Below are 13,926 nucleotides of genomic sequence, written 5' to 3' on the forward strand. Positions count from 1 at the left end.
TAACAGGGGCAAAGAGTTTGGGGTAGGAGAGAGACTACTGAAAATGTACCTATGAAAAGAACATCAACAAGCCTTTATTGCAGGCCCCTTCTCCTCAGCGGCACCAAGTCACCGGGTTCCAGGCATGACTCCCGGAGCCGCCTAGCGCTCCCATGGCCCCCGAAAACGAGGCACTGCGATCCCACCCCATGCCTGAGGGGGCGCTATTCAGTTTCGTTCCTATAGGAATGGAGCATTGCTTTCTTTCTGCGCTTGAGCGGCAAGGAAGCCTTACTTCCGGCCTTGCGCGCCCAGGGTCTGAACCCTGCGGTCACCAGGTAGGTGAGTGCAGGGTCTGCATGCCTCCCTAGAGGTCTCTCTGCGTGACCCCCAACCGTGCAGTCCGAGCCCTCCTCCCTCAGTCAGCCTCAAGGTCCCAGTGCCACCTTCGCCCCACATCCGTTTAGTCAAGCATGTGCTTCCCACGTACGCCTTGCTCTGTGTAACACCCAGAGCCCTCCCATCCTTCATTTTCCTTCAGTCGCCTTCTTCCGAGGCCACCTCCCTAGAGCCCTTGTGCGGGGATGGGAGAAGTGTCCCGGATGGAGAGAATGCCCCGGTACCCCATTGAGCGTCCCTTCGCTCTCTCCCTTGCCTTTCTTTGCAGACCGTCACCATGAAGTTCAACCCCTTCGTGACCTCGGACCGCAGCAAAAACCGCAAACGTCACTTCAATGCCCCCTCCCACGTGCGCAGGAAGATCATGTCGTCTCCGCTCTCCAAGGAGCTGCGGCAGAAGTACAACGTTCGCTCCATGCCCATCCGCAAGGACGACGAGGTCCAGGTACGTGTCCTCCGGGCTCTAGTTACCCAGCTGCGTGGCGCTCGGGCGCCGCCTCTGCCTGAGAACGTCGAGTGTGCTTGGACGTGGAGGACTGGCAGGTAGTGTGACCCTGCAGATGTGTTAGACCGGAGATGGGGCCCAGAGTCACCAGAGAGCGCCTGTCCAGCCTAATTTAGAGCATTCCAACTCAATTCTTTAATAATAATAATTTGAGAAATATACTGTCCCAGCCAAGCAAAACTCTTGTTTTCTTACTTTGTCTGCGGAGGCTGCTAGTTTGCCAGGCATTGCCCAGGGTGGCTATTTGAACCAGACTTTGCAGGGGAATGTTTTGCGATAAGAGTAGGGTTTTGGTATCATGGAGTTTAGTGGAAGCTGGGCATTTGATGGTGCTGGACTTGGCGGGGAGAATGGAGAAGCAGCAGCAAGTCAGAGGCCTGAAACTGTGAGAGTACGGCCCATGTGAGAAAGTATAAGCCCTCTGTTCTCTGTGACTGGAGCTTAGGATTAGGATGTGTAGTAGGGAGGGGAAGTGAGGGTGAGTAAAATAGACAGGGGCTATGTTCATCCCTTGAGGGAATATTTACTGAGCACTTCCCAGGCAGTGTTCCCTAGAACACTAACAGTGCACAAGACCTACAGGCCCCTCTTAAAACCTCAGCACTATTGACTTCTTGGGCTGGATGATTCCTTGTTGTGCTGAGCTCTCCTGGGCACTGTAGGATGTTTAGCAGCACCCCTGGTCTCTCCCCACTAGATGCCAGTAGCACCTCCTCACAGTTATGGCAAGCAGAAATATTTCCAGGTATTGCCCAGTGTCTCTGGGGAGCAAAATCCACCCCTGCCACCCTCCCCCAGTTGAGAACCATTGTTTTAGAGAATGAAGTAAGGGATTTGGTGGATCACCTAAGGCACTGGGACTCTGAAGCTTTGAGGAGGAAAAGAGTGGAAGCAGGGGATAAGTTAGGCTGAGACTGTGACAGGAATAGCGTAGAAAAAAATAATTCAGAAGTATGGCTCAACCTCTTCTCTCCTGGATCCTTCCCATCAGACATGTTCTAGAATGGGGGGATTGCAAATGCCTCTAGAGTCTAGTTAGGCAAATTAAAGGAAGTGGGCTCTTTTAAGAGAGATAGTCATATACCTTCAGCCCATTGCTGCGATAGGGAAATGAAGACTCTTCAGTTACATTCAGTTGTTGTCAGATTCTTCAGTTTTGCAAGAGACCTGGAAAATCTGGATGCTTTACTTTACAGAAACTGCTTTTGGCTGAGATCACCAATAACCTCTTATTTATTTATTTATGTATTTATGTATGTATGTATTTATTTATGGCTGCATTGGGTCTTTGTTGCTGCGCGGGGCTGTCTCTTTGTTGCAGTGTGCGGGCTTCTCGTTGCGGGGCACGGGCTCTAGGCGCATGGGCTTCGGTAATTGTGGCACGTGGGCTCACTAGTTGTGGCTCGCAGGTTGTAGAGTGCAGGCTCAGTAGTTGTGGCGCATGGGCTTAGTTGTTCCACAGCATGTGGAATCTTCCTGGACCAGGGCTTGAACCCATGTCCCCTGAATTGGCAGGCAGATTCTTAACCACTGCGCCACCAGGGAAGTCCCCACCAACCTCTTTATGACTAAATTCAGTGGTCACATCTTGGTCTCACTGTCCTTGACTTTTGTTTTTGTTTTTTTTCTGGCTGCGTTGAGTCCTTGTTGCTGCACGTGGGCTTTCTCTAGTTGTGGCGAGCGGGGGCTACTCTTCATTGTGGTGCGCGGGCTTCTCATTGCAGTGGCTTCTCTGTTGCAGAGCACGGGTTCTAGGCACGTGGGCTTCAGCAGTTGCGGCACATGGGCTCAGCAGTTGTGGCTTGCGGGCTCAGTAGTTGTGGCTCATGGGCCCTAGAGCGCAGGCTCAGCAGTTGTGGCGCACGGGCTTAGTTGCTCTGCGGCATGTGGGATCTTCCCGGACCAGGGCTCAAACCCGTGTCCCCTGCATTGGCAGGCGGATTCTTAACCACTGGACCACCAGGGAAGCCCCGTCCTTGACTTTTTCAGCAGCATTTGGCATAGGTTGCACCACCTTACTTCTTGAAATAGTTTCTCTTTTTAGCTTCTGTGACACTTCAGGTTCACAATTTACTTGCAACTTCTCAGACTCCTTTGCTGGCTATTTCTCCTCTGTCTGGTCCCTAAATGCTGGAGTTTGTCAGGGCCTGCACCTGGTCTTCCATTGGCTGGCCTACGTGGTCTACCTAGGTGGTAATATTTATTCCTAAAGTTTTAAATGTCTGCTCTGTGCTAACACCTTCCTCTTTTACATTCCAGTCCAAACTACTTTTCTGACCACAGAGCTGTAGATCTAACTGCCTGCTGAACATCTGTATTTGGATATCTCACAGACATCTCAAGCTTCTTATGCATGAGATCCTGATATTCCCACTGCCTCTAAGATCGGATTCTCCTCCCATCTTTCACACCTCAATAAGTGACACTTCTATCTCCCCACTTAGGTATACCATAAACCTTTAAATTATTAACTTTCCCTAACCCCTGTCTTCTAATCTATCACTAAGTCTTGTTGATTTTACCTCCAAAATAAGTCTTGAATCTGACCACTTCTTTATATTTCCATTTTAGTTCAAAGCATCTGTAGCTTCCACTGTTACTCTAGTCCATTCTCCACAGAGTGGCATTGTTTGCAAATCAGATCCTGCTTAACACCTATCAGTGGTGCTTGATGTGCTTGCTGTAAAATCTAAATCATTGACAAGGCCCTGTGTGAGCCAGTCCAGGTCTAATTCTCTGACCTCATCTCATTATCCCCCACATGCTCTGTACTTCAAACACATTGGTCTTTTCAGGTCCTTAAATGCACCTAAATCTTTTCTCCCTCTGCGTCTTTGTCCAGAACGCTCCCTCTGCCTGGAGTGCTCTTCTCCCCTTTACCTGGCTAACTCCTCCTTTTGCAGCTCTTATATTAATGTCAGTTCCTCAGAAAAGCCTTCCCAGATACTACTCAGTATTTTAGTATAGCATCCTTTATTCTTTTTTCATAGCAATGAACACAATTTGAGATCATTTTTTTAAAAAAACTGAGGCATAATTTACATACAGTGAAATGCACAGGTGAGTTTTGGCAGATGTAAAAACCATGTAGCATCACCTTAATATGACATAGACCATTTTTTATCCTCTCAGTATCTTCCCATGTGCCCTGTTGCAGTTAGGATTATATATTTGCATGTTTACCTGTTAACTGCCTACTACCCATCAGACTAAGCTCCGTGAGGCCAGAGAACTTTTCTTTTTTGTTACCTGACCTCAGTGCAGAGCCTGGCACACAACAGGGGCACAGTCAATATTTATTGAATGGATGAAAACTGTTGACTGGATGGAATTGGAAGGTGAGATAAAGAAAAGGAGGGCAGGGGCTTCCTTGGTGGTGCAGTGGTTAAGAATCTGTCTGCCAACACAGGGGACATGGGTTCGAGCCCTGGTCCGGGAAGATTCCACATGCCACGGAGCAACTAAGCCCATGCACCACAACTACTGAGTGTGCGCTCTAGAGCCTGCGAGCCACATCTACTGAAGTCCGTGAGCCTAGAGCCCGTACTCCGAAACAAGAGAGGCCACTACAACGGGAAGCCCGCGCACCACAACAAAGAGTAGCTCCCGCTCACCGTAACTAGAGAAAGCCCGTGCGCAGCAACGAAGACCCAGCACAGCCAAAAATAAATAAATAAAATAAATAAATTTTTTTTAAATGTGTAAAAAAAAAAAGAAAAGGAGGGCAGGGGAGAAGGAGCTGCCATTTTTTTAATGCCTGTGGGGTTATGAATGGTTTCCTTTTTAGATATGAAGAAAATGAAACTCAGGTAAAGTAATAAAGAATAATATAGAAAATGAGTGTCTGAGCCAGGAATCCAGGTCTCTTAACTCCAAAGGCCATACTGAGTAAGCACTTCTCTGACCAGGAGAATAAAATCGTCCCAATTAGGTTTGTTAAAACTGCCTTTTCTCTCTTGGAATCTTCTAAATCTCACCTACCTCTTTCTCTGAGCAGTTGACTATGCCTCCTATTTTACAGAGGAAATTAGAACTATTGTCCAGGATCTTGCAGAACTCCCGGCTCCACACCCTCTGACTTACTTGCAGTTGCACCCCTCCCGTCTTCATTCTCTCCTGTTACAGTGAAAGAGAAATCCCTGTTTCTGTGTAAGCTATCCTGCTGCCACTGCATGTGACATCCACCACTCTCTTCTCCCCTCTTGAGATCCTTCTATCCGTTATCCCCTTTCTCTACAGTTTCCTTTACCTCTTCCTCCATACTTGTTCCTTCTCATCAGCATTTAAACATATTCATGTTTCCCCCTCTTTAAAAATAGAAAATTATCCCTTAACTTCACATCCACGTTGAACATGTGTCCTCTCTCATCCTCTTCAGATCCAAGCTCCTTGGGTCAGTCTTTTTTCACCTTCGTCTTCTCACGTCCGGTGAACTCATTGCCTTATCGTACGGCTTCCATCCCACCACTCCATCGAAAGCACTGTAGCCATGACCACCAGTGACCAGCTTCTTGTCAGCTGTTACTTTATCCTTCCAGTAGCTGACCATCCTAGGGCATTTGACCTTCTTGTCTTGGCTACTCTAACACCACACTTCCTGGTTTGCCATTCATCCTGGCCACTTCAGTCTCTTTCGTAAGCTCTTCCAAAATGTTGGCTTTTCTCAGATTTCTACATTCTCATACCACCAGCTCCCTAAGTAAAATCAGGCTTTGAGTTGCCATCTCTTTGGATGACTCGCAGGTCTTTGTCACCAGCCCAGTTGGCCTTCCCGCTGTGTATGGAATTTTCATGTTCCATGCCTCCGGGAAAGGCACATCCATCCATCCAGTTGCCCAGCCAGACTCTGGATGTCATCCTCGCCTCTTCTCCCTCACCTTTCCACAGTCGATTGAGTCTTATCCTGTCTCCCTCCTCGCTGGGTCTAGCGTTTGTCCACTTCTCTTTATCACGGGTGTTCCTTTCACTCCTTTTATTAACATTTTTCTTCAATCAGGATGATAGTTAATAGGGGCTTTTTCACCTACTTTTTCCATGTGAGGGTCTCTGGTCACGTAGACTGTGGTGGATTTTCAGTGAGTCATGCATGGCTGTTGTCTTTTCAACCTGAAAATCACCCTGGTGAGTAAGCTGAACAATGTGGGTAGACATTTTAGGAGTATTGAGATTCGCCAATTCTTTACATGTAGTATTTCCTCTATGCTTATATGGCTACTGTTTAATAGGCTCCTGCCTTTAGGGAAACCATAATCTAGTTGGTTTTTGAATAGAATTGGAGTATGAGCTGCTTTTTAGTTGCAAAAATAGCCCACAAGATTTTAATTTAACGTTTTATTTTTTTTTCTGACTATAAAATATTTGTATTAATTGTAGAAATCTTGAAATTTAGAAGAACATAAATTAAAAAATAGTCATTAGTAATTCTCCTTCCTTCCTAATGGCAACCATTATTGACATCTGGATATATCTTCATCTCATGTTACATGCCATATACATATATGAAGCATATACACATAAGATTCAGACTATATATATAGCCTTGTATTCTTCTTTTTTCTCTAAAGGTCATATCTTGAGCATTTTCCTTGGTCATAAATTGTTTTTTGAAAACATGGGTTTTAGATGGTTGCCTGAGAATCTCAATATAATTTTTTTTTTAATTGAAATATAGTTGATTTACAATGTTGTGTTAGTTTCTGGTGTACAGCAAAGTGATTCAGTTACTAAGTATAATTTCTTTAACCATTCTCTGTTTAGATCTTGAGAGTGATTATATATTTTTTTTATTTTACTTTTTGTAAAAAATTGAGCTATAATTGACATACAACACGTATTAGTTTTATTTATTTATTTATTTTTAATTTTTTTTAAAGAAATTCACGTTCTTTTATTTATTTATTTATTTATTTATGACTGTGTTGGGTCTTCGTTTCTGTGCGAGGGCTTTCTCTGGTTGTGGCAAGTGGGGACCACTCTTCATCGCGGTGCGCGGGCCTCTCACCATCGAGGCCTCTCTTGTTGCGGAGCACAGGCTCCAGATGCGCAGGCTCAGTAATTGTGGCTCACGGGCCCAGTTGCTCCGTGGCATGTGGGATCTTCCCAGACCAGGGCTTGAACCCGTGTCCCCTGCATTGGCAGGCAGACTCTCAACCACTGTGCCACCAGGGAAGCCCCTATTTATTTTTTAATATTTATTTTTGGCTGCGCTGGATCTTCATAGCTGCACGTGGGCTTTCTCTAGTTGCGGCGAGCGGGGGCTACTCTTTGTTGCAGTGCACGGGCTTCTCATTGTGTTGGCTTAGTAGAGCTACTTAGTAGAGCTACTTAGTAGTAGTAGCTCTCTTGTTGTGGAGCACGGGCTCTAGACACATGGGCTTCAGTAGTTGCGGCACATGGGCCCTAGAGCGCAAGGACTTCAGTAGTTGTGGCATGTGGGCTTAGTAGTTATGGTGCACAGGCTTAGTTGCTCCGCGGCATGTGGGATCTTCCTGGACCAGGGATCGAACCCATGTCCCCTCCATTGGCAGGTGGATTCTTAACCACTGGACCACCAGGGAAGTCCCTAACATGTATTAGTTTTAGATGTACAGCGATTATATTTTTTTACTCTCAGGACTAGTCATGTGATGACCATCTTAGTTCAAGGAATGTTTTGTTCAGGTAAGAGAAGAAAAAAATACAGGCAAAGAATTTCCACCTGACTTAGAATAATACAAAGCAGATTTATACCAAAAAAAAAAAAAAAAAAACCCAGCTGATTTTGATTGAATCAAAATTCAAAATTTGCCTGAATACAAAAAGTTCTATTTTTAGCCTGTGTGTTCCTGATAATTAGTTTCCTCACTGTGATGTTCAAGCATTAGAAATGGGGAGAATTCTCTTTTGTATTTTCTCTCAGGTGGTTCGAGGACACTACAAAGGTCAGCAAATTGGCAAGGTAGTCCAGGTGTACAGAAAGAAATATGTCATCTACATCGAGCGGGTGCAGCGTGAGAAGGCTAATGGCACAACTGTCCACGTGGGCATTCACCCAAGCAAGGTATGGCCCAGGACTGCGCAGTGGTAGTGGGCGTGTAGCATAGCATTCCTACTAGAGTTGTTGGCTGTTGGTACTGTCTGCACAGGCGGCCACGGTAAGGACTTCCTTGGGAGGAAGGCTTGGTTGGTTCACTGGCTTAGTGATATCGTAAGAGATCCAGTTCCTTTCCCTATCTGTTTGTGTCGTCCTCGGTGGAGGCCCCGTCTGCAAGCTGGTAGCAAGAATGTTCCAGGCATTCCAAGCATCACTTTCCCACCAGAGAGTGTCCAGAGGGAGAAGAGAGAACACCTCTTCCTTCGGCCCTCACACCCACCTGGTGGAATATGCTGTTCCTCCTTTAACCTCCCATTTTATACGTTGTATTGTAGGGTCTCTCCTCCAGAGTTTCAGATCCTTAAGGGCAGAATGGTTGGGTCTCACTCATCTTTATGATCTCTGTATTGCCCGGTAGCTGGTGGGAATGCAGGTATTTTTAAAACAATGCATTTTGCCAGCCAAGGGCAAATTATACTGCCAACATGGATAGACAAACCATCCATGTCGGTAGTATAATGTTTCACAAGCTAAATGACACTTCGTACCACTAAATTATCTAAATGGTCTTCTAGATCCTCAAGAGTTAGGAGCTGGGCACTGGGTAGCAGAAGAAGGAACCCAAGCTGCTGTTGTCGAGGGGAGATCTGCTGTATAAGATTAATTGCGGTTATAAGTCCTTTCTCCTTAAAAAAAAAAAAAAAAAAAATTCAATATCTGTTTATTCTCTCATGCTAACAGGTGGTTATTACCAGGCTAAAACTGGACAAAGATCGGAAAAAAATTCTTGAACGAAAAGCCAAATCTCGACAAGTTGGAAAAGAGAAAGGCAAATATAAGGAAGAACTTATTGAGAAAATGCAGGAATGAATATTACCTTTAGTGCAACCACGGTTTATCTGTAGATTCTTTTGCCTGGTGTGTATTCCTTTGAAACTTTTCGAGGTGTCTCTGGAACGTTTCATTTCCTTCCTGTTTCGTTATTGATATGTGGCTCTGTATATCTACTTTTGCTGTTTCGATTAATAATTTTATGAATAAAAATTGGACATGTTTTCTTGTTCCAAAACATATTTATTGCCTTTTATGGCTCTCTAGTAACACAGGGTTTATCTGACACTGGTGTTTCTTAATAAATGTTGATTGAATCAGTTATTTCCCATTTTGACTGGTGAAGAAAATGAGTTTAGGTTAATTGTCCAAATCCCAGAGAGCATGAGAGATAGAGCTGGGATTTGAACCCAGGCCTCGGTGCATCAAAGGACATTCACCTCCCACAGCCATCTGCCTCTGGCGTTCCTCCTGCTCTTAAGTCAGCCCTTTCCTGGAGTCTGACAAGAGCCTACACATTTATATGGAACAGAGAAGAATTTACGTATTTGTAGCAGTAAAAGCATTAGTGCTTAGTGGGAAAAGCACTGTCACCAGTCGTCAAGCTCCAATCCCAGCTCTACCACTGGACAGTCAAAAAGGCCTTTGAGCAAACAGCTCTTCTCTGAGCTTCCATTTTCTCAGTAGTAAAAAGATGGTAATACCTTCATTGCCTTCCTGTCTCATGGAAAATGCAGAAATAAAATGCCAGGATCAAATGGGCTATTTCTGAGCACACTTTGAAAGTGTGAGTGTATAAATTCTAATATCGCTATTATTGTTCAATTAACTTCTATTTCACATTCTGACATTCACTTTGCACTCAAAGAAGGAATGATTTTTCACTGAAGATTGCTAAGATCACACACCACAGAACTCAGTATGCATGCTCTGACTGTGGCATTGATTTAAGAGTAGGCGGAATGATACTGGCTCTGTAGCCAGACGGATCTTGATTCAAGTCCTGCTCTGGTCTTCAGACAGCCATTTTTATGACCCTCTGTTTCTCTAGTCTACGTAAGAAGCTGGAACGCTAATCTTCAAGGCTGAAAATTAAAGTAGCAGTCCACCAGATTCCCCTGATTTTAGGAGTCACGTGGGTGGTTGCTAAAATAGTCCCCACCTCTTGTCTGGAGATTCTGTGATACAGTACGTCTGAAGAGAGAACTCTTCAGGTCTCGTGTGCATTTGTATTTTTCATATAGCCCTTGTATGATGCTTATGACTAGGTAAATTTGTGCTGTGGATTAGGATGCATACATACACACAGCACATAAAATAGAGCAGGTGCCCAAAACATGGTGGCTATGTTAGCACACTGAACTGTATGTCTAGGGAGCATAAGTAGGTCAACCAGAGGGCTGTGCTTTATTTTTCTAATTTGAGGTTTTGTCTTCATTCTCGAACAACACATGTTTCAGGGCCCCAAATTTGCATAAAAGTCAGATTTCAAACTAGATTATATTTGTACTAGGATGACATCTTCTGATGGCTGGTCTGGGCCCTAGGCTCCAGCCATAACGCTCACCATGAAACCTAAATTATATTTCCTAAGAGTTAGATTTGGTTTCTTTTCAGCAACTTTGTTCAATACAAGTGTTAGATAGGAGCTCTGAGAGCTGTAATCTCCCCCAAGTCACACCAGGCTTTTTATCATCAGCCATGTGAATAATAGTGCATGATCAAGAGCAGGAATTTGACATCAATTGAGAGCTCTAATCCCAGCTCAGTCAGCTCCTAGCTGTGTGACCCTGGGCAAATGGCTTAACCTCTCTGGGCCTCAGGTCTGTCATTTATAAAATTGAGATGAAAAGAGTACCTACCTCTGGGACTTCCCTGGTGGCGCAGTGCTTAAGAATCTGCCTGCCAACATAGGGTACACGGGTTTGAGCCCTGGTCTGGGAAGCTCCCACATGCCGCGGCGCAACTAAGCCCATGCGTCACAACTACTGAGCCTGCGCTCTACAGCCTGTGTGCCACAACTACTGAAGCCTGCGCACCTACAGCCCGTGCTCCGCAGCAAGAGAAGCCACCACAATGAGAAGCCCGTGCACCGCAATGAAGAGTAGCCCCCGCTCGCCACAACTAGAGAAAGATGGCACGCAGCAACGAAGACCCAATGCAGCCAAAAATAAATAAATTTATTAAGAAGAAAGAAGGAAGGAAGGAGAAAGAAAGAAAGAGAAAGAAAGAAAAAAAGAAGAGAAGAGTACCTACTTCACAGAGTTGTCAGACTTACTACTTGAGATACTGCGTGTAAAGCACAGAGAACTCAGCAAATGTTAGCTATTGTCTTTCTGAGGAGATTGGCAGTGCGTTTGTCTGCGGGAGCAGAGGGGAAAGTTTTTCTCCAGGGAGTCTGGATAAATGCTGGTTCTTCAACAAAGGGGGAGGGTTTAAAGGCAGCAATGTTTGGGCTGCTGCAGGAAATGGAGACTGCAGAATGCCAGCTGGGTGGGCCTGCTTATCAAGGTTTTGGCCTGGGGGTTTTTAGCATGTCTCCTGGAATGAGTTTGAATTAAGCAGTTTCCTACTGACCTTTTCATCAAATTTGCAGATGTCCATTTACTTGAGTGAGTCCCCTTGTGCTATTTTGGGAAGACTCCAAACTTTTAAACTTCACATAACTGCTTCTGAATGTCTGCTTTCATAGTGCACTTGGGTTGAGATGTTCAGCTACAGAGGTTTCCATGTGAGTTGGGTAGGCAAATAAGTAACCAAATCTTCTGGGAACCCGGCAGAACTGTACTAACCAAGAGTCCTTCATACTCTGCTGATGCTAGACTTTGAGCAGTTCCAATCTGGTAATGGCTTGGGTCTTTGTTCATTGTTCTTTTAAATTAGTTTTGTTTGTTTTTTTTAAGAAGTAATATATATATAGTACAACATAAAAAGGGACAAAAGGTATACAGTGAAAAGTAAGTTTCCTGGGAATTCCCTGGTGGTCCAGTGGTTAGGACTGCGCACTTCCATTGCAGGGGCATGGGTTCAATCCTTGGTCGGGGATGGTTGGGGAACTAAGATCCCACAAGCCGCTCAGCATGGCCAAAAAAAAGGTAAGTTTCCTTGTCACGCTGACTCTCAGTCACTAAGTTCTCCCCAGAAGCAGTCACTGTTTCCAGTCTTTTGTATCCTTCTAGAAATATTCTGTGCATATATGATTGGGTTTTTACTCAAAGTTTGATCTGTAAAGAAGTCTTCATGAGAACAGCAGGTCATCCAAATTTAAATAACTATATGAGGTTGATGTATAGCCTGAACACCATAATTACAGTATAAACATGCACCAGTAATAAATAAAATATTCTTTGTCCATCAGAAATAATTAAATCAACCACATCCTAGCCTATCCCTAGTAGGAGGGCAGCTAATTCTGCAACAGGTTTTTAAAGCTCTCATCTTAGGCCTTAGATGTCTCTATCTTGTTAAGTAGTGTATAATTTAAGGGTTTTTTTTTGCTTTTGTTTGGTTTTGGTTGACTTACCATTTGAAATAGGAGAGGTAGCATGGCTTAGTGGGAAGAACAGGAGCTACGAAGACCTACATTCAGATGCCAGTTTTGTCGCTTAAAACAGCTAGACTTTGGGCAAGTTACGAATCTGAGCCTCTCTTTCTTAATATGTAAAATGGATTTAATAACATCTATATTAGGTGTTGTGAGCACTGAATGAGACAGGTAATTCAAAGTACCTTGTTTAATGACTGGCACATGGCCATCGAGAAATGGTAGCTGCAATTATCAGTGGTGTCTGCCGGCAGTGCATGTTCCCTACATATGTGCAGAGCAAACAAGTAGTGAATTCTGCAGAATTTCAGCTTCTCCACTAACTTCCAACGTTCTCAATCAACTTGCAAAGGAGCTTTATGACTCCGTGGCTTTGTAACCCTGCATGCCTGTTTAGGGGTTCCTTGGGGTTTGCGCTGTAGTGTTTTATGGTCCACTCTTGTTTATTTCATCCTACTGAAGTTGCCTCCGAGAATTTTCCTCTAATTTAAAAATTACTGAGGGCCCAAAGACCTTATTTATGAGGGTTATATCTATCGATATAATTTACCATATTAGACATTAAAATTTTAAGATTTATTTTAAATTCATTTAAAAAATAATAAACCCAAAACATGTTAACAGAAATAACATTTTTAAGGAAAAAAACTATCTTTTCCAATACAAAACAAAAAAATGTTGCAAAAAAAGTGACGTTGTGTTACATTTTTGCAAAATTCCTTCATGTCTGGTTTAGTAGAAGGCAAATGGATTCTTACAATGCTTCTGCATTCAGTCTGTTGCAATATGATGTTTTGGAAGAAAAGGAAGCAAAGGAAGAAAATTCAACCTCACACAGATTGGTAGTTAGAAAAGAGAGGACTTGGTGGACCCCCTGGGAGAGTCTCAGGGACTCCCCAGCAGTCCTGGGACCATGCTGCCCAAAGTCTGGTTTATTTCCCGCAGGAGACTTTAAATGCCTTGAAAGCAGAGAATATTTCTTCATTCAGAGGGTCACTGAATCCTAGTTCCTGACCTTCTCCACAGTTTTCACTTGGAACATGTGATAAAATGTTTTGGACAGCCTGACTGATAGAGGGAGCTATTGGCCAATACTAGCCCACAAATATAATACCGAGATTAAAGACATTTCTCACAGAGGCTGAAACAGATTTCGACAGATCTGGTGTCTGAACAGCCACATCCCTGTGCTCCCCAACATCTGCTTCTCAGAGAGGCCGCCAAGAAGGCAAGGCAAAAGTTAGACTTACCAAGATCAACTTAAAAATATCTGCATTTATTTTAAAAAGGAGAAAAAAATTTACAATAGCCAAAAAAGTGGAAGCAACCCAACTATCCAGCCACGGATGAATGGAGAAACAAAATGTGGTACATACATACAGTTGAATATTATTCAGCCTTAAAAAGGATGGAAATTCTGATACATGCTACAACATGGATGAATCTAGAGGACATTATGCTAAGTGAAATAAGCCAGTCACAAAAAGACACATGTTCTATGATTCCACTTATATCAGGTATCTTGAGTAGTCAAGCTTATAGAAACAGAAAGTAGGATGGTGGTTGCCAGGGGCGGGGGGAGGAGAGAATGGGGAT

General features: G+C 44.0%; 1 protein-coding gene across 3 annotated transcripts; it reads left to right on the top strand.

Annotated features, from left to right (window-relative positions):
• Positions 1-240: 240 nt before the first annotated feature.
• RPL26L1 (ribosomal protein L26 like 1) lies at positions 241-9,028 on the top strand. Of its 3 annotated transcripts, none has more exons than XM_059919642.1 (4): positions 241-317; positions 647-823; positions 7,782-7,922; positions 8,697-9,028. In XM_059919642.1, exons 2-4 carry the CDS (start codon positions 656-658, stop codon positions 8,823-8,825), a joined length of 438 nt encoding a protein of 145 aa, XP_059775625.1. In that variant the 5' UTR covers positions 241-317; positions 647-655; the 3' UTR covers positions 8,826-9,028. The 3 variants fall into 3 exon arrangements, with proteins under 3 accessions (XP_059775625.1, XP_059775626.1, XP_059775627.1); XM_059919643.1 differs by having other exon boundaries at positions 247-321; XM_059919644.1 differs by lacking the exon at positions 241-317 and adding an exon at positions 346-412.
• Positions 9,029-13,926: the final 4,898 nt, after the last annotated feature.

Source organism: Balaenoptera ricei, chromosome 3, assembly GCF_028023285.1.
Source record: "Balaenoptera ricei isolate mBalRic1 chromosome 3, mBalRic1.hap2, whole genome shotgun sequence".
Lineage (NCBI taxonomy): Eukaryota > Metazoa > Chordata > Mammalia > Artiodactyla > Balaenopteridae > Balaenoptera > Balaenoptera ricei.